This window comes from Carya illinoinensis, chromosome 7 (assembly GCF_018687715.1).
Source record: "Carya illinoinensis cultivar Pawnee chromosome 7, C.illinoinensisPawnee_v1, whole genome shotgun sequence".
Lineage (NCBI taxonomy): Eukaryota > Viridiplantae > Streptophyta > Magnoliopsida > Fagales > Juglandaceae > Carya > Carya illinoinensis.
Window position 1 is genome coordinate 8,327,949 of NC_056758.1, and position 20,805 is coordinate 8,348,753.

Genomic DNA, 20,805 nt, shown 5'->3' on the forward strand with positions numbered 1-20,805 from the left:
TGATAGTTCGAAGGATTAGGTATATGTTTTGAGCATTTCTTTTCGTTTATTTAGCATTTAAAATGTTATCAATTAGGCATTATCATTTGTGGTATTCTTTGGCTCTCAGTGAAGCGGAGCACTTTTCCTGTAAATAGACATTTTCATCTGGGTTTCCATTTTCGCAAAGGCGATTTCACATATCATCTCATTCTATATTATCTATCTTGACATTTAAATATAAATACTTTTTAATTTTTAAATTTTTATCTAATCATTACAAATCTTCTAAACTTTCAAATAAGACATAAAAAAATAATTTAACTTTTTCAAATTTTAAAAAAATTATATTTTAACAATATTTAATTTCATAATATTTTTATTTAATTTTTTTCCTTTCATTTTTCAAAATCACATAAAACATCTTAACTCAATCATTTCATTATTATTCTTAAAATATTTAACTATTATTTATATATTTCTCAACTGTGTAACCAAATAAAACACGAGTTCTACTTTTGCTATTTGTAGCATATTCCGAATCCTGTACATTATTTGATACGTGACATAATTTTATTATTATTATTATTTTTTTTTTATGCAAACTAAATCTTGTGATGCCAGCGAAATTTGCAGGAAGAAGGTAAGCAAATTTTCTACATCGCTAGTTTATTTAGTGCATCAATAAGCAAGGTTAGAAATAAATTTTTCTTGCAAAAATGGCAGAGGAGCAAGTTATCAGGGCACAAAAGGACTCCATAATTGCAAAGAAACCTCGGTTGATGGGGAGAAACAAATAAAAAGGCCAGATACAAGGGATGAGAATGAGCGATTCACCCAAAGCAATATAAGTAAACGATCGCAATATAACTTCTCAAAAGTGGCATATTCTGTTCTATTTGAAAGGAAAAATGTTACAACAAATTTGTCTTTACCAGAAAGGTTTATGCAAAATTCACCTAGAGCCAGACTACAGCAACTTGAGGTGAGGATACAAGAACTGGGATAACACCAAGTCCAGGTGGCACTCGAATTGATTAAACCCAAGGGTTGGGCAGCCTAAATAGCTCATGACTAGCCTTCTGATCTCCGACTGCTCTTTTCCTCGATACCTGACTGAGAAAATCTCTGCCGGAGAACTTGCATAACATCTTCTATCTTCACATCTTTAACTGCCAGAAGAACCATGGCATGATAGAGGACATCTGCCATCTCTGAGGCAGTTCGTGACTTATCCTCGTTCTCCTCCAGCGTTTGACACAACTCATTTGCCTCCTCCCTGCAAAGAAAAATTCAGATCCATAAAAATCTACGATTGAAATTCTTAAAGATCTTCTCCGATTTTTATAGGTTTTTTCAATTTTACAGTAGAAAGGTGTCCATTAAAAGCAAATTGACAATCCAATGCTCTACCTGATTTTTGAGCATAGAAGGTGGTTATCAAGTAATAACCGTCTTGTCCATGAGGGTTTTCCGCTTTGTGCTGCCGCTAGTTCTACTTTGCGTTGGGAGATTGTTGACTCTAATGAGTACAGAGTGGTTAATGCCAATTTACTTCCTTCAACCTGCCAAAAATGATCCGATCACTAAAAGTCTTGCTAATAGGTATGTGACAATGACGCATGAAATGGTTGAAGGTGAAAACCTGTACCTGTTCTTGTAAGTCAGAAACTGATGTGTAATAACAAGTTTCTGAACCCGTATGACAGGTAGGTCCATCAGGCTTCCCAAGGTATATTATCTGAAAAATAGTTGGTTAAAATTATAAGAAACCCAAGAGACTGATGATTCACATATTGGGTAAACTAAAAATAATATATATGCAAACAGATGTTCCAACTCAAAGTCTTCCGACACATACAGAGTCACGATCACAGTCAAGAAATATATCATGAATATTGATAAAATTCTTTGAGGTCTCTCCCTTCGTCCATAATGTAGACCGTGACCTGCTAAAAAATGTTGCCTTCCGAGAAGAAATGGTTGTAAGGACTGCATCTTGATTTGCAAAGCCTTGCATTAGTATGGCTCCAGTATCAACATGTTGAGCAATTGCCACTGCCAAACCTTTTTCATCCCATTTTACACTGTCTAACAAAGTTTGAACCTGAAATTATACCATTTAGTAACACTCATTTATATGTGATACACAAAGTTTTCTCCTTATTAGAGAATAAAGAATGAATGAGTATGAGGATTTAAAAAAAAGGAGTGGAATTCTTACTGTTATAAATCTCTTTAAAGACTTCCTCAACTTTTTATATTAAACTGCAAATAAGGGGGTGGTCTTATACAGCTCCAACTACCAATCAGTATACTGCACTTCTTTAAATCATAAAACTTCTCTATCCATCAATTGCAGGGGGAACTCAACCTACAACATCTCACTATTTTTTTTCAGTAGTATCTCACTATTTTATTGACATATCATCTCAACAGTTCATGGAACAGTTCCTTTACCATGTCAATGGCAATATTGAGCTTAGTCTCAACATGTAGCTGTCATGATCATTTCAATGCCGATCATGGGCAAGGGTAAAAACCTTAAAAAGAAACCCAACAGAACAAGTGGTTCAACTTGTCGTTCCTTTTCTTCCTTGTTGGATATGTAAAGGTCCAAACTACTATGACTAATAGTATGGACCTAACCAAGTCAGGTTAATATACATAAAACGGTTTAGAATCAGACAAGGTGCAGGGACTGCTGGTTAAAGAAACATTAAAAGACAGGGATGTGCACATGGACCTGTGCATGCACATACATCTATCTCTATTATTATCTTCATTACAACAGAAGACAATTAATGTTGGTGCATTGATAAATACCAAAATACTCACCTAACAAGCATTTGTCTGAAAAACTATAGAGGCAATCATTCGTGCACAATACCATTAGTTATATAGATACATGGCAGACCCACATTGTCCTTGGGGGGTTGTGTGTTGGTTGGGGGGTATGGGGGCAAAAACTTTGTGAAAACATAAATTACTCCCCTACTTTTTATACATAATTCTACAAATATAGAAAAGAGCAATGCTACATACAGTCCCCATTTGGGAACTGCAATGCAGGCATAGACAATTTTATCTTTAAAATTTTTTAAAATTACTAAAATATCCCTTAAAATGATGTTTTTTCTATTTTAATAAAGGGCCTACACATACAGTCCCCAAGTGGGGACTGCAAATAGAATTTCTCTATAGAAAATGCCCCCCCTCCCCCCCAAAAAATTTTATAATTTCCACATAATCTTTAAAATTTTAATATACCTAGAAATATGTCTCTCCAATTTTTTTAATAGTCACAAATTTTTGTTTAATTTCTATATATTATCTATTTTCAAGGATGTGGCTTCTCCAAAATTAAAATCAAAACTAAGTTCAGGAGAAATAATAAACTTATTAATATGGATCCCAAATATTTTTGTTATGCAATATTGAGTTTCTTAATATGGAATCTAAAATGAAAATACAAGAAAGATTATTTAAAGTCGATGATCTATAAGAAAAATAGTTTGTAGTTATATTTTTATGATTTTTCAATCTCTTTTTAATTTACATAAGATAAATGATGTTTGCAATCCTACGATGTACAAGTCCCGCCCACTTCCTTTGAAAAAAAAAAAGTAAATCTAGACCTAAATAAAAAAATCATTTTTTAATGGTAGACTCCACTTTTTTTTTTCAAATGGAGTGCCTAGTGTTTGCATACCCTAAGACTGTATCTAGCATTATTATTTATATAAATGTGTCACACAGTAGAAAAGTTGGCCCCCCCTCAACACAATTGCTAGTTTCGACACTGTATAGATATAGTGTCACAATCGCATTATGTTTCAGAAGGTCTGAGAGAAGGGGATGTTAGGATTCGGATTCCATATTATTTTGGATGCACAGAGCCTTGAAGTGGCCTGCATTACAATTAAAGTATATAATCAGGCAATGGTAATCAGCTTCAAGAGGTGTTTATCATCAGAATGGGAAACACTCCACCAAATTCCTCCTTTGACATCAGTTTTCAAGGCATGTATTAAATCTCTACCAAGGTGGCCACACTTTTAAAACCTCACAACGTCTGGTTGATGATTAGAGATTAGATTATTAGATTTAACATACACTTGGAAAGATTTATTTAGAGATTAGATGATTAGATGCTGAAGGTTCCTAGCAGATTCTGGTTGACAACTTATGCCAAGGCTCCAGTTCAGGAACATCAAAGAAAGTCATCTAAGATGTGAACAACTCTTCCTCTCATTTTATTCTAGCTCACTTATTAGCCACCAAGGGCTAATCCCTGCATAGGCTGCAAAGCCATAAGCCTTTTTTTGAAGCTATTAGTTCATTTATCCAAAAGTTAACATGATTAGGCCTTCATCATGTTTTACTAATAAAGACACTTTAAAACCATTGGATTTTGGTATTACCTTGGTACTTAGAAGATCATATCATTGCAATTCTGAGCCCCGAGGAGCAACCCAATGCTTGCAATAAAAAATGACACCAATTGAATATTTCAAATGAAGAAGCATGAACAGTTTACCCAAGTCAATATAAAACTCTGAACAAGCACATTTAGTTCACACATACGCCACATAGCAAACCTTGCCAACTCTCCTATTTCAACAGCCAATGAGACTCACAATTCGAAATACAAACAGATGATTAATGTGCAAGAAAATGAAAAAAAAAATACAATAGCTTTACATTAAATTAGTAGTGTACCTTGGATTCAACATAAAGGCCTTCCACCGGTTTCTCAGCGGAAGCACAGAGAAGACGAAGGATCTGCTTCTTTCGGTTGCCCCAACTGTACCCACTACTATGAATGCAAAGACGACCTCCAGAGGAAACTCTCAGATATTGAGGATACAGATAATTGGAAATCGCCATAAGGGACAAGAACAAAATTTATAATCTTAGTGCTCTATTCACAATAAGATCCAGCCCATCCTAGAAATATAAAATGTGACAAAAGAATTAATTTAACCTTCAAATCAAAGTTCCCTCGCCCAATCTATTTGAGAACGAAAAACAAACAATTATTTTTTTAGCAAGTCCAAGCAGAGAATTAAATTGAGACAAAAAGACTAATTCCTTGCCCAAACTGAGTCGTTAATAAAAGGTTTAAACTTGGCTCGTTTAAAAAACTATTCGTTCTTGAAAAGCAAACTTGGTTTAAACACTAAACTAACCAGACTTAGGGGTGTAATGGTCCGGTTTGGTCTGTTTTCCGATTTTAAACATGTGCCAATGTGTCAGAAAAAAAATCTGCTCTTGTAAAAATACTGCTACAAAAAAAACTGCTATAAAAAAACTGTCGTACAAATGAAATCTGGTGTAAAAAAAAACTGATATATAAACAGATATTCATTTGTTTAACAATATTAATTAGTAACTTATAACTAAACAGAACAGCAAAACAATTTGGCTAGTCTATTAATTTTATTTCAATATTTCTCCAAAAGAAATGAAAAGAAATCATTTAAACATGCCAAAGTATATGAAGAAACCACGAGGAAGAAGATCTTTGTTCAGGAACTTAGACAAATTGACTAGTGAATCAATAAAATACATCAAAAGGTTACCAAAAATTACAAAAACAGCTTTTTCACAAAAAAGCTCCGTGCATGCATCAAAATGAACTTCAAAAGAATATATGTGAACAATAATAACGATTCAAAGTCATTAATTCAAGTCCAAGCTTTGAGGATAAAAAAAATCCAAGAATGCATAAAAGAGATCAATGGTGGTTGGTAAGAACAAAAACCAGATAAAATGGATTAATCAAATATTTATGTGGTCATTGATCAAATGATTTATGCGTGTTTACATCATAAACAAGAACACAGCATTCGGCCCCTATATAAAATGCAGCCCCTAGACTTTGAAATGACCAAAACCAAACCATTTTGGGTTTCAACAAGCAGTCAGACAGCCATGAAACTTAAAAATTTACCACAAGCTATTGATTTTATTGAAGAACCCAGCAATGCAACCAAAACAAGTATAAAAATGTGGTAGAGAACAGCATGCATAAACCCTAGAATACAGAAAAATTCAACCATATATTTCTAAATCTCCAAAGTCAAATCATCACAAATAAAAAATAGGCACCATAAAAGTACAAAATCAGATGCGAGTGAGAGGAGGGTGTCTAGAGCGGAAAGAATCGTCCAAGAGAGGGAGAGAAATGCGGGAGAGAGGAAGAGAAAATACCGGAGAGAGAGGGGATGCGTGGCTGCGCCTGCGTGAGAGAGGGGCTGCGTGCGACGGTGCGAGAGGGGAGGGTTGCGTGACAGGGGACTCGGGTGAGGGTAGGGGAGGGCTGGGTGAGCGTGAGAGTTAACGGTGAAAGGCAGAAAGGGGTAGGGATTTTAGTTATGAGTTCTTCTACGGAGAAGCCACTGTAGCAGTGCACACAATGCACACACTACGTGGCTTCTTTTTTTTTTTTTTTTCCGTAAAACAAAACATGTGTTTTCATTTTTCATTTTCCGTTGATTTTCTCCTCCCCCATTCAAATTTTCCCTCATTCGAATTTGCCTCGCGAAATACTTCCTCCCTCGCTCGCGTCGCCTACCTTCCCCTGCCCAGCGCTAGCCGGCGACGCCGACTCTCTGTCCAACGACACCAAGCGACGCTCCTCTGTCTGCCCCAGTGCCGCCACTCCTAAGCTTCGGATTTCTCGTTTAACACGGCCTAAAGTTTTCGTTACTTTCATGGAAGGTCCTTGAGCTCTCTCTCTCTCTCTCTCTCTCTCTCTCTCTCTCTCTCTCTACTTTGATTTCTCTGCATTTTCTTGCTCATTCCTAAAGTGTTCATTTGCCTTCTCTTCTTTGTCCGATCCACGAAAGAAAAGCTCAGGTACATCCTTTGAGTCTTCAGTTTTCATTTTTTTATTCATAATGTATTTTAGTCGATTATATGCTCGATGCTAAGCTTCGTTTAGCTTGAAATCAGGGTCTGTTCTCTTGGTTGATTCCTTTTTGTAAATTTCAGCCATCACCGTCCTGTTTTTCAAGAAATATACTGAGGTTGGAACCCTCTTTTTTGAAAATATTTGTTTCTTTGTTTTAATTTTATTTATGTCTCTATTTTAGGCTAGCCTTCGAAGTAGTCATTTGTCGTCGGCCCCCCATTTTCCTCCCTCTTTGTGGATCTCTTGAGTTACACTCAATTCTTTTTGGGTATTTCAATTGTATTCACTTTTTTTGGAGTCTTGTTGGTTGATGCGAAAACTTAACACATTAGGGTAAGAAAAAAATCAAACTACATACTGTCTAACTTAAATTATTTTAAACATAATTTGATGAGTGCGCAGTTTCATTTGATATCATTTTGGTTTTCTGCTGATTATCTTCTAATCTCATAATTTTTCTGTGATGTTTATTTGTTGGAGCTTATTTGTATGGCCCATTGTTTGATCTTATTTGTATTTTAATGTATCACAAACTTTTGGGAAGAACTTTAGGGATGTCATCAATCGAATTCTCAATTGTTATGCAGAAAATTCAAGTTTCAGTTCTTTAATTATTTTTTTCTTTTATAATATTATCAGATTTTCAATTTTTGCTTAAAAAGTATTTTTTTTTGGGACTATGTATGTTCATTTAATGTGGAAATTTTTTTTTTCTAAACAGTAAAAAATACATCATTTCTGTTGCATGTTGTGTTGATTACTATCCTTTAAAAGGAACATGTCCTATGTGCTTCGTCTTTTGCAATTAGTCTTCTTACCAATCTTATTGAAATACATCAGAATGTATCTTAAGTCTTTGTCTGCACCTCCTAAAATAGATGGTCACATTGCTCAGACAATGATCAATGTATGTATGATCTATCAGAGTTGCTTTTACAAAGCTGTTCAAATGTTATACGTTCATTTAATGAGCATGTGCATGACATAATCCAGCATATAATCAATGAGCTTTATGTTACAAAGGAATCAAAACCAGGTAATACAAAAGAATCAGAACCAGGTAATACAAAATTGCTTGCATATGATGGACCCTTTTCACCTAACCTTCTCTAGTTTCAAACCTTAATTGTACCTGTTGTCCTTTTGCAGTGGTGGAATGAATGGATATCTTTGGTTATGTGAGAGAAATAATATACAAAGTATGGTGAGGAAGAATCAACACCTGAAGGATTTTCACCTGGCAGTGAGACCACTTCTGATTACATTAGGCTTAATTACAGCCATGAAGCTAGGAATCTTTATTGGAAAGAAAATGGGGAGAGCAAAAGTACAGAAGCACGAGGCCAGTTCAATACAAATAGAAGTGGCATGGATGGCCAAAATGTTACCAATTCTTTGTGGACCCCTCCAAAAGTGGCCAATATGATTTTCAAAGAAGGTGTTAGCCCTGCTCGGTAGCTGTTGTGCTTAGCTTATTTTCCTAGAGTTAAAGTACAATAGGAACTAATGTTTTTGCCAAATGTTTATGTAGAGCTTCAGCACAGACATGTCTGGATCATTCTAATTTGTAAAGATTCACTTATGCTAGTCAACTGTTTTGCTGTGATTGTTAGTATTGTTGGCTGGTTTAGCACATGAACGTGCTCTGTTTTAGACTCTGGAAAACCAAGTCCTTGAACTCGAATAGGTTATGATTATAATGGCAGTTTGCAGATATTTAGACTTATTGATTCTTTGTTGGGGTACTGCCAATGACATTACATCCAACAAAACTGTAAATACAACACAGTATAAATTTAGCAAACCATACTGTTATTTGACATGGTTTTATTGGAAAATCCCATAAATGAAAAGCCCCTTAAATTTGGGGCAGAAAAATGCCAATTAAAAATGGCATAACCTTCTTGAATGTCATTTGAGAATTAATATAAAATCAATATTTTCCCCTGCTTGGGTCAATCATATACATACAAGGTCACACCTTTATCAACAAACACTTTATTTATTCTTTGTTCAATACATGATAAATACTTCACTTCCAGAGAAATCTACCTTACAATAAAGATGCCATTTCTTCACTCAAATGCATTACAATGAAGATGACCTATCTATTTTAGAAAATAAAGGGATACTTATATAGGAACAATATAGTCCCATCACTTAATTTCACTTAATTGCACACAACATCGGAGTAAAAACTGATGGTCCTCTTTTGACAGTCTTGAACGCTAAGCAGCTCCACATCAAAAACTTCAAACTGTTTTGAACTGAAGAAGGTGGAAGGCCCAACCTGAAGAAATTAAATATTCTTATCAACAGACTTACTTCAATAACACATACTGGACATGAGGCTGGAAAAAGTTGCATACTGTGATCATGAATTTGATTGTTGAGCATTTATTCCCCCAAAGTTTAGTATCAATACCATACATGAGACATTTCAATCTCAACTGGGGAGTGGTAAGCATTTATTTTATCTAGGTATCAACTTCAGGATGAATGCCAAAAATGTTGGAGAAGCATTGTATAAAAATTTAAGAAGGTGGGCAATAAGAAAACTTGAGAAATCAGTTCTTGCTCAGGCAATAAGATCATGTTATGCCTCTAGGCTCTATTACATGTCCTGACCCAAGCTGGAACCATAACACTGATAATCCTATTGTGCCAAAACACAAATTTTCTCTGCTCTACAAAGTTTCTTAGAAATTTGATTGAAAGATTTTCTCAGCACTACAAAGATAGAACCCACCATTCTTTGTTAAAGAATTGACAGATATTTACAACCAACAAAATAGGTTCAACAAGTAAACGGATTTATTGATGGTATCGATCATATCTCATGCAATCTCGTAATCGATTCTTTGGTTGCATCCACGATCATATCCTTTTCAATTAATTTTTTGCAGTTTTATTTATTTATTTAAAAACTACAACAATACCCAAAGCAGACTTAAGCATCAACACACAACACAGCAGACAACCCTAAGCCCCAATATCTTCAAAACCCACCTCACAGAATCACAAAACCCCAAGCCTCCCTTTCACATGGTCGTACCCAACCAGAAATCCTAAAAAGAAGAAAAGAAGATCTAGAAATTTACCTGTGATGAGATTCTAGGCAGAGAGGAAAATATAGATGAGGTGGGAAATCGGACGAGGTGCGGGTAAATCGGAAGATGAAGCTATGAAGAGATTCGGCGGATTGAGGGCTAGGTGCCGCGGTGGGGGTGGGGGAGAGGATAGGCGAGACGAGGGGGTGGGGGGAAAGTGCAGACAGAACTCTGTTTCAAATGGGTAAGAGGGAACGTGCAGCTGCAGGGAGAAATTAGTCATTTTACTAAGCCACGTCGTGTGTGCAATGGATGCACTGAAATAGTGGCTTCTACGTAGAATATTTCTTTAGTTATTACCCTAACAACGTTGAAACGGCATCGTTTACTACCCTTAAAACGACGCCGTTTCGATTGGTCGGTCTTATTGGGTGTTTACTAAACAGACGCCGTTTGGCGTTTAAGTGTTTTGGGCAGCTGGGCTTTTTTAATTCTACTGGGCTTGCTGGCCCGCTGGGCTTTTTTATATACATATAATTTACTAGATATATACATATTTAATACAATATATATAAACAATTAAACATACATATATATATAATGTATACATACTAAAATATATACCTACTAAATATATGCATACATGTAGCATATTATATATATATATATATACATTTATACTAAATATATATAAATATCAACTATATAGTGTATTATACTATGATATTTATACTAATATTAGTAATACTATTAGTATATAGTAATACTATTGGTAATACTATACTAATACTATATGTCAATGATAATATAGTATAATTACTAATACTATAGTGGTAACATATATGCTACTAATAATATATTATATGATGGTTATATGCGAGATGGTTTTCAAATGCGGTCTTCAACAAATCTATGAGATCTTGTGATTATGCTTGATCTTTTGCAATAATAAGTAAGAGGATACTTATACTCTCTTTCTAATAGTTGTGGCCTGACTATTCAATATTTTCAGTGAGTAATTACAACAATATTGATTTTTTTTCTCAAATTGCTCAGCTTATTAACAAATGGGAACAAAATTATCTCATACCTTTACTTATCTGAGGGAAAGTTAAATGATCTCTTTATTCGGTCAGAACATGGAAGGGAAAGAGAGAAATAAACATAATTTTGTTAGTCCATGCTCATTTTAATATTGCAATAGGCTTCCAGTAGAAACCTACATGGCAGTCAATATTAGAAGCGTCATGATGGGCAAGATTAATGGGAATTAACATTGCTTCATACGCAGGAGTTCCTACTAAGTTTCCAAAGTTGATATTTTTGAATTTGAGAAAAATAAAAATAAAAAAGAAACACATTGCTTGTTGCTTAGTGCTATTGTTGTTGGCGGCGTGGTTGCTGCTAATTGGATAGATTGAATATATAGTAGAAATGATCATCCTCTTTCTAATTATTAATGATGTGGCTGAACCAAAGTGAAATAATTTTTAGTTTTGAGATAGGAATATGCTTCCTATATGCCATCAATCAGGAAGAACATTTCTAGTTCAATTTATGAGCCCCTACCAACTAAGATTGTGCATCTGAGCCGGATTTTTATCTAATCCGGTCTGAAAACTGGATACTTGTAGATCTGAGAGGTTAAACCACCCGGATTGTTACTAGGCAGTTAAAATAAATTTGTAACCGCCCGGATCAATGTCTGGATCTGGTTTGGCCATGCGGTTTACCGTGACCGCACTGTTTAAAAAAAAAATTACATTAGGTCAAGAAGTATTTTTCGTCTCTACCTCCAGCAACAATTACAAACCAACAAAGACCATTTCCTCGCTCTCTCCCTTGCTCTATCTAGCCAAAACCCTAAGTAAAGGCTGCCGTCTTATGTGATGACCCACTTTTACGTATATTTTCACTGAAGAGTTGTTTTTAATTTAATTAATATATTAGTTTATTTATTTTAAATTAATGTATTTTAATTGGTTTTTATTTATTTGATGCGGTGTTTATTTTATTTAGTCGTTTTACGATTTTTAATGTCGTTTTCGGCGGATCTGTTTTGGGTTCTGGAGTGAGGATTGGACCTCATTTCTTCCCCCCATCTTTTCTTTTCCATTTTTTCTTTTTTTCTTTTTTCTCTTTTCTTTCTTTTTTCCTTTTTCTTTTTCTTCTTCCTTTTCCCTCCCCTCTCCTGCGCGATACCCCCCCGTTCGTCTCTCTCTCTCTCTCTCTCTCTCTCTCTCTCTCTCACACACACACACACACACACACACACACACACACACACAGTCGGAAGCTTCAACCTCCCAGAACCACCGCCGCCGGCCACCGTGCGGCACACCACCCCCACCAAAATCTTCCCCTCCCTCCGGTGAACCACCCCACCAATTTTCACCGCCAACGGAGCCGCCGTTTGGCCGGAAAAAGCCCAGCAAACCTCACGGATTTTTGCTCCGATCTATCGCTGTCACTCCACCTCCTGCCACCACCTCTTCACCACTTCATCACCGACTCCTTTCCGTCCTAACCCACCCATTTCCGGCCTCTAACAGCCACCAGAATAGCTCCCACGAGCTAGTTTCCATTTTGGGCATTTCGGCCCTTCCTTCGCCGTTTCCGCCGCCTCCCACGGCCAAACTCCAGTTCATTTAGCTTCATAAATATCCTTAGACCATTCTCCATCAATCCCGAGCCTTGATTTGTCCCCGTTCAAAAGTGGGTACTTTACAACCCACGGCCACAGTGAAATTTTACTGTTATGTTGTTTTCCTTCCGCCGTTTGCAACGCCGCGTGTTTTCTAAAAATACCATATAGCACTATAAGTATTTTTCAAACCCTACTTTTAGATTTAAATATATTTTGCTCATTCAATAATTAATTGTTGTTGGTTGGCTGATTCCGGACTGAGTCTGAGGAGTTCGGGGGTCGGATGGATTGAGGACGGAGTGTTTGGTTTTGCTTGTTTGATTGCTTGATTATTTGAGCCATGAGGCGTGAGTTGCATTTTGTGTTTATGTGCATTTTGTTTTAATCGAGAAAATTCTGTTTTATTGGCGTAAATAGTTTTTGGGTGCATGTGTCTCACGAGCCCAAGCCGGGATGAGTTATTATCTCGGTGGAGCTCCTCTGGTCACTCGGGAGTGGATAATACTGAGTGACATCCCCTGGATTGTCGTAGGGCGACGACCGGATCGCACGATACGGTAATGCTGTCGTGACGACTCCGTGGTCCCTAGAGTGGCGGGGACTAGAGGATGGCCTGGCTAGGTAAGCGCGGGGCGCGAGTCTGGGCATCGCTCGTTTAGGTGTCACATGCGTAGTCGTTACCTACGGTGTGGTACAGAGCCAGGGTGTGCGGGTGATCCCTAGGGGAGATCATGGTGCATGCATAACCGGATTGTTTTTATGGTTTTCGGATGTAGGCCATTTTCTGGGAAAATGGCGATGTTTAGTTTTCGAGACTTCTGACCTATTTTCTGGGAAAATGGTGGTTTGGGCCATTATCTGAGATAATGACGAGGCTTGGTTTTAAGGATATGTTTTTGTGGGCCAAATGGGTTTTTGGCGTGCGTGGAAAAATTATGGTTTTATGGCGTATATGCATTGGTTTTTCTTTCATGCATATTGTTTGAATTTTATATATTTTTATCTAGTGGTGTTTGGAGTTTACTTACCTGCGGCACCATTTTTGGTACCGTAGATTTTGGTGCAGAGATCGAGGATGATGAGAAAGAGGCTGAGCTCGAGGATGCGGCTCTGCCAGGATGCTGATGTTATGTTTTGTATTTGGTTTAAAACAATATTTGTGTCTTGTAATATTTATTTATGTATATTTTGAACAGCTTTGTTTTAAATAAGAAAAATTCTGGTACTTAGTTATTGACTTGCTTTTCGCTGCGTATTTCTCGTGCACATTCGTCGCTTATACACACACTTGGCACACGTCGATAGGGTGATGACCCGTGATGTCATCATCCGGACGTCTCCATTTCCCCGTGTTCATGCATGGGGATTTGGGGGCGTCACAAGTGGTATCAGAGCGGTTTGGCTCTGGGTAAAACCACATGTCCCGTAGGTAGTACCAGAATGTTTTTTAAGGTTGTGTTTTAAAAATTATGTTAAGTAAAGTTGTTATTTGATTTGTTTTGATTTGTTTTATTTGTTTGAGCTTGGTTGCTTGTTTTTATTTATTTAGTTATGTTTTTGCAAGCTGGTTTCTTTTATTTCTTGTTATGTGGTGTTAGTCTTTGGTGTTTGTTTTTGTTTGTTGTTGGTTTTATTTGCTTTGTTTTCTTAAAGGGCGTCAAGGTTGTGGTGGCAGGAAAAATGGTGAGACCAAGGAAATCCACTCAGGAGGCACGGGACAATGCATCAAGAGATGACTCCATAGCCCAAGCAATACGGCAGATGACGGAGTTCATGCAGCAGAATTTTAGACCACAGCAGACAGGGCCTTGGCCACAACCAGGAAGACCTTGGCCACAACAAGGGGGTCCCTGGCCGCCACATGGAGGGCCTTGTCCGCAATAAGGAGGACTTTGGCCGCAACCAGGAGGTCCTTGGCCACATCAAGGAGGGCCTTGGCTATACCCAGGAGGATCTAGTAGCATGGTGCAAGCCGGATGCACCTATGAGTGCTTTCTAGCGCATAGGACTCCACACTTCACTAGAGAAGATGATCCACTTCAAACTGAAAGCGGATCAAGGACTTGGAAAGAACTTTTGAGGTGTGTGGTTGCACCGAGGCACAACAAGTACTCTACGCCAGCTATCTGTTGCAAGGCACCGCTTCTGATTGGTGGGATACCAAGATGGTGATGCTGGAATCAGAATTGGGATCTTTCGCCGCTGTGACCTGGCAGCGTTTCAAGAAAGAATTTAACGACCGCTTCTTTCCCGCTTCTGTAAGGAAGCAAAAGGTAAGAGAGTTCTCAAATTTGGTTCAAGGGAGCACGACAGTGGAACAGTACGCCCGAAGATTTATTTGGGCGGTTTGCTCCCCACCTCATCGCCACAGAGGAGATGCGAGTTAAGCGTTTTCAGGAGGGACTATGCCCTGATATACGTCGTATGGTGGTTAGCCACCGGATATCCACTTTTCAGGACTTAGTGGATGTGGCCACCCTTGTGGAGCGAGAGAATAATCTGAGTATGGGCTCTCCTCCAGGGCATAAGAGGCGAAGTTTTTCTGGTGAAGGAAGCAGCTCGGGTTCGCCTCAAAAATTTGTTCAGCAGATCGGAACTAAACCGCAAGCATCCTCAGGTGTTCACATGGGAGGACGTGTGCCTGTTTGCGGAGTTTGTAATAGAGCCCATGTGGGTGAATGCCCTTCTGGTGGGGCTCGATGTTATAATTGTGGTCAGCAGGGTCATTTTGCCCGTGAGTGTCCAAGACCAGTTCAAGGAAGAACAAATCCAAGGCAAGCAGTGCAAGCCCGGGTTTATGTTATCACACCCGGAGATGTGGATGATGAGGCACTAGCGACCCATGATGTTAGAGTAATTACAGGTATGGATTAATTTAATTTAATTTTATGTTGGATTTAATTTTTGGTGTATTTGGTTTCTCCTTTGTTTTTTTTTGGATTTCATGGGTTAATGTGTTTGGTTCAGGGAGAGTCTATTTGTATGAGTTTTATGTTTGCACTTTGTTTGATTCCCGTGCTTCCCAGTCGTTTGTATCTTCCACGTTTGCGCGGATATGTAATTTGGTCACGAAACCTTTACCAAAGTCATTGGTAGTGGCTTTACCCGATGGTGAAATGGTGTGGTGTTCCAAGGTTGCTTTGGGATGCCCGTTAAATTTTGATGGATGCTGATTTGGTGGTGTTTAAGTTGTTGGGTTTTGATATCATTCTCGGGATGGATTGTCTATACCGATATTCTGTGAGTATTAATTGCAGAAGTCGGGTAATTACCTTTCAACTTCTAAATGGTGATTGTCTGGAATTTGTGGGGAGTAAGTTAAAAGAAAAGCCGGTAATTATATCGGCAATTCAAGCAAGAAGAGAGATTGCATGGGGAGCGGATGCATTATTAGTTCAGATGGTGTCTACGTCGTCTGAGAAGAAGTCTTTGGTAGACATTCCAGTTGTGGAAGAATTCCCCGATGTGTTTGTGGATGACTTGCCTGGACTACCCCCCGTCTGAGAAATGAAGTTTGTTATAGACTTGGAACCTGGAGCGGCTCCTGTACGTAAAGCTCCTTACCGCATGGCACCGGCTGAATTAAAAGAGTTGAAGACTCAGTTGCAAGAGCTGGTAGATAAGGGGTTTATTCAGCCTAGTACTTCGCCGTAGGGTGCACCAGTTCTGTTTGTTAAAAAGAAAGATGGAACCCTCCGTATGTGCATCGATTATCGGGAATTAAATAAGGTGACCATCAAAAATAAATATCCTCTCCTGCGGATAGATGATTTATTTGATCAGCTTCAAGGAGCAGCCGTGTTTTCGAAGATTGATTTGAAGTCGGGATACTACCAGCTGAGGATCAAGAACAAGGATGTGCCCAAAACTGCTTTTAGGTCGAGATATAGGCATTATGAATTTAAGGTGATGCCGTTTGGGTTAGCTAATGCCCCTGCTGTTTTTATGGATTTAATGAATCGAGTATTTCGACCTTATCTGGATTCCTTTGTGGTAGTATTCATTGATGATATTCTGATTTATTCCCGAGATGTTGAAGAGCATGTGTATCATCTTCGTCTGGTACTTGGGAAATTGAGAGAACACCAGTTGTACGCCAAGCTCAGCAAGTGTGAATTCTGGTTAGAGGAAGTCAGATTTCTTGGGCATGTGATTTTCCGAGACGGAGTGGTTGTTGATCCTAGTAAGGTGGAAGCCATTTTGTCATGGAAGCATTCGACTACAGTGCGCGAGATCCGAAGTTTCTTGGGACTTGCCAGATATTACCGAAGATTTGTGGAGGGATTTGCTCGCCTATCCGGACCTCTCACAGCTTTGACTCGGAAGAATGCAGAATTTGTTTGGTCAGATAAGTGTGAGAGAAGCTTCCAAGAATTGAAGCGCAGGTTGACGACGGCACCAGTGTTAGCGCTTCCAGAACCGCATAAGCCATTCTTAGTCTTCAGCGATGCGTCTAAATTCGGTTTGGGTTGTGTCCTTATACAGGAAGGACGGGTTGTTGCCTATGAATCTCGTCAGCTAAAGGACCATGAGAAGAATTATCCGATGACGATTTGGAATTGGCTGCGATTGTTTTTGCTCTCAAGATCTAGTGGCACTTTTTGTACGAGGAAGCTTGTGAAGTATACACTGATCACAAGAGTTTGAAGCACTTGTTTTTCCAGAAAAATCTGAACATGAGGCAGAGACGATGGCTAGAGCTAATCAGTGACTACCAGTGTGAGATTAAGTACCATCCGGGAAAGGCTAATATAGTTGCTGATGCTTTGAGCCAAAAATCACACTTGGAAGATGAAGCCGAGCCGTCAGAATTGGATTCTTTGCTTTGTGGGATGAGAAGGCTCCTTATTGAAAGTTCACAGCAAGAAGAGATTCTATCTTCAGTTCTTGACATTCGGGTAACTGATTTTGAGGAATTGAAGACTCTTCAAAGGAAGGATCCGAAGCTACTGAATATCAAGAAAAGAGTCAGAAAATCTCAGGGGCCGTTGCACTATAGTATGGATAAAGATGGAATACTTTGGTTCCAAAATCGCAGAGTGGTCCCCAAAGATTCAGAATTCAAGGAGCGGATCATGGCAGAAGCTCATGCTGCCCCTTATTCAGTTCATCCCGACAGTACGAAGATGTACTGGGACTTGAAGAAAAATTATTGGCGGGATGGAATGAAGAGGGATATCGCCTTGTATGTTGAGAAATGCCACACATGCCGTCAAGTGAAGGCCGAGCATCAAAGACCCGCAGGTATGCTCCAACCCCTACCTATTCCTGAGTGGAAATGGGATGACATCACGATGGATTTTGTAGTGGGTTTGCCGAGAACGCCTAGTGGGAAAAATTCTGTTTGGGTGATTGTTGACCAGTTAACGAAGAGTGCTCATTTCTTGCCTGTTAATAACACCGATTCCTTGGGTAAGTTGACTAGCTTGTATGTGAAAGAAATAGTGCGGCTGCATGGCATACCAAAGAGTATAGTGTCGGATCGAGACCCAAGGTTCATATCCCAGTTCTGGAAGAGTTTGCAAGCAGCTTTGGGTACTAAGTTGAAGTTCAGTACTGCTTACCACCCACAGACAGACAGCCAATCAGAGCGCACCATTCAGACCCTTGAAGACATGTTGCGAGCATGTGTCATGGAATTTCAAGGGAGTTGGGAAAACCATTTGCTGCTCATAGAGTTTGCATATAATAATAGCTTCCATGCAACCATTCAAATGGCTCCCCATGAAGCTCTTTACGGGAGGAAGTGCAGATCGCCCTTGTGTTGGGATGAAGTTGGGGAGAGTAGGATAATTGGATCCGAAATAATTTAAGAGATACAAAGCCAAGTTCGGATCATTAGGGATAAAATGGCGGCAGCTCAGAGTCGCCAGAAAAGCTACGCTGATACCAGGAGGAGAGAGTTATCTTTTGAAGAAGGTGATTAGGTTTATCTCAAAGTCTCTCCCATGAGAGGTGTTAAGCGTTTTAATAAGAAGAGGAAACTGGATCCGAGGTATGTAGGCCCTTTTCAGATTTTGGAGAAGGTAGGGTCCGTCGCCTATAGAGTTGCTTTACTAGAATATTTTGGGGATATTCATGATGTCTTCCATGTATCGTCCTTGAAGAAGAGCTTTGGACAACAAGAGCCACGCTTTGTCGACCCAGAGAGTATTCAGTTGCAACCGGATCTCACTTATGAGGTTGTTCCGTCGCAAATCATGGATTGGAAGGAGCAACAGTTGAGGTCCAAGACGATACCTTTGGTTAAGGTGGCATGGGGAAATCCGTTAGCTCAAGACTTCTTTTGGGAGCGAGTAGCGGACATGAGAGAACAATACCTATACTTGTTTGAGTAAAGACAGTACGTTTCTTAATCTTGGTCACAGATCGTTTATGTGATTTTATGTGACTTGTTTTAAGTTGGTGGTTGATCTTGCAAATTTCGAGGACGAAATTTGTTTTAAGGGAGGAGGATGTGATGACCCGCTTTTACGTGTATTTTCACTGAATGGTTGTTTTTAATTTAATTAATATATTAGTTTATTTATTTTAAATTAATGTATTTTAATTGGTTTTTATTTATTTGATGCGGTGTTTATTTTATTTAGTCGTTTTATGGTTTTTAATGTCGTTTTTAGCGGATCTGTTTTGGGTTCCGGAGTGAGGATTGGACCTCATTTCTTCCCTCCATCTTTTCTTTTCCCTTTTTCCTCTTTCTCTTTTTTCTCTTTTCTTTCTTTTTTCTTTTTTCTTTTTCTTTTTCTTCTTCCTTTTCCCTCCCCTCTCCCGCGCGATACCCCCCCAGTTCGTCTCTCTCTCTCCTCTTTCTCACGATCGGAAGCTTCAACCTCCTAGAACCACCGCCGCCGGCCATCGTGTGGCACACCACCCCCACCAAAATCTTCCCCTCCCTCCAGTGAACCACCCCACCAATTTTCACCGCCAACAGAGCCGTCGTTTGGCCGGAAAAAGCCCAGCAAGCCTCACAGATTTTTGCTCCGATCTACCGCCGTCGCTCCACCTCCGGCCACCACCTCTTCACCACTTCATCACCGACTCCTTGCCGTCCTAACCCACCCATTTCCCGTCTCTAACAGCCACCGGAACAGCTCCTACGAGCTAGTTTCCGTTTTGGGTATTTCGGCTCTTTTTCCGCCGTTTCCGCTACCACCCACAGCCAAACTCCACTTTCTTTAGTTTCATAAACATCCTTAGACCATTCTCCATCAATCCCAAGCCTTGGTTTATCCCCGTTCAAAAGTGGGTATTTTACAACCCACGGCCACAGTGAAATTTCACTGTTACGTTGCTTTCCTTCCGCCGTTTGCAACTCCACATGTTTTCTAAAAATACCATATAGCGCTGTAAGTATTTTTCAAACCCTACTTTTAGATTTAAATATATTTTGCTCATTCAATAATTAATTGTTGTTGGTTGGTTGATTCCGGACTGAGTCCGAGGAGTTCGGGGGTTGGATGGATTGAGGACGGAGTGTTTGGTTTTGCTTCTTTGTGATTGCTTGATTATTTGAGCCATGAGTTGCATTTTGTGTTTATGTGCATTTTGTTTTAATCGAGAAAATTCTGTTTTATCGGCGTAAATGGTTTTGGGTGCGTGTGTCTCACGAGCCCAAGCCGGGATGAGTTATTATCTCGGTGGAGCTCCTCTGGTCACTCAGGAGTGGATAATACTGAATGACATCCCCTGTGTGACGTCCCCAAATTTCGTTTGGGATCGGACAGACATTTGAAGCGTCGAGACATGCAACACAAGGTTACCTGCCCCTGTTCATGACATATAAGATGCAATGTTCCTAAGATGCATCTAATAATATGCAATATTCGCAGCGGATAAATTTTTTCTTTAGCAATACTATGCACCAAATTGAAAATATTCCAAATACTTAAAACATACTTCATACATAAAAACCCATTGAACAACTAAGATCACAACACTAGTTCAAAATGGTTATGATCCAAAAAGTACTAGAGATGCAACTCAATCGTACAAGTAGTAATTTACGTTAATTACTATATTAACATTGATGTCGCACCGTCGCTTAGTCAACTGTGTCTAGTTGATCAGCTCCTGATTCTCTTTCATGTCCTGTAACAAGATCTACCATTCGGGGGGAATGGTAGTTGGGACTACTAAAGTGAGGTTTGATTAAAAATTTCAGTAAGTTAACAAAAAAACTTCCACACAAGCTAATGATACATGGATGACAG

General features: G+C 38.8%; 1 protein-coding gene across 4 annotated transcripts; it reads right to left on the reverse strand.

The window, feature by feature from the left end:
* Nucleotides 1–811: 811 nt before the first annotated feature.
* On the reverse strand, nt 812–6,359 carry LOC122316527 (histidine biosynthesis bifunctional protein hisIE, chloroplastic). 4 transcript variants are annotated; one of them, XM_043133125.1, is made up of 6 exons: nt 6,196–6,359; nt 4,702–4,817; nt 1,841–2,086; nt 1,631–1,720; nt 1,393–1,544; nt 812–1,258 (listed from the first exon to the last, which is right to left on the reverse strand). In XM_043133125.1, exons 3-6 carry the CDS (start codon nt 1,997–1,999, stop codon nt 1,054–1,056), a joined length of 606 nt encoding a protein of 201 aa, XP_042989059.1. In that variant the 5' UTR covers nt 2,000–2,086; nt 4,702–4,817; nt 6,196–6,359; the 3' UTR covers nt 812–1,053. The 4 variants fall into 4 exon arrangements, with proteins under 4 accessions (XP_042989059.1, XP_042989056.1, XP_042989060.1 ...); XM_043133122.1 differs by having other exon boundaries at nt 4,702–4,929; nt 6,196–6,352; XM_043133126.1 differs by having other exon boundaries at nt 4,702–4,798; nt 6,196–6,346.
* Nucleotides 6,360–20,805: the final 14,446 nt, after the last annotated feature.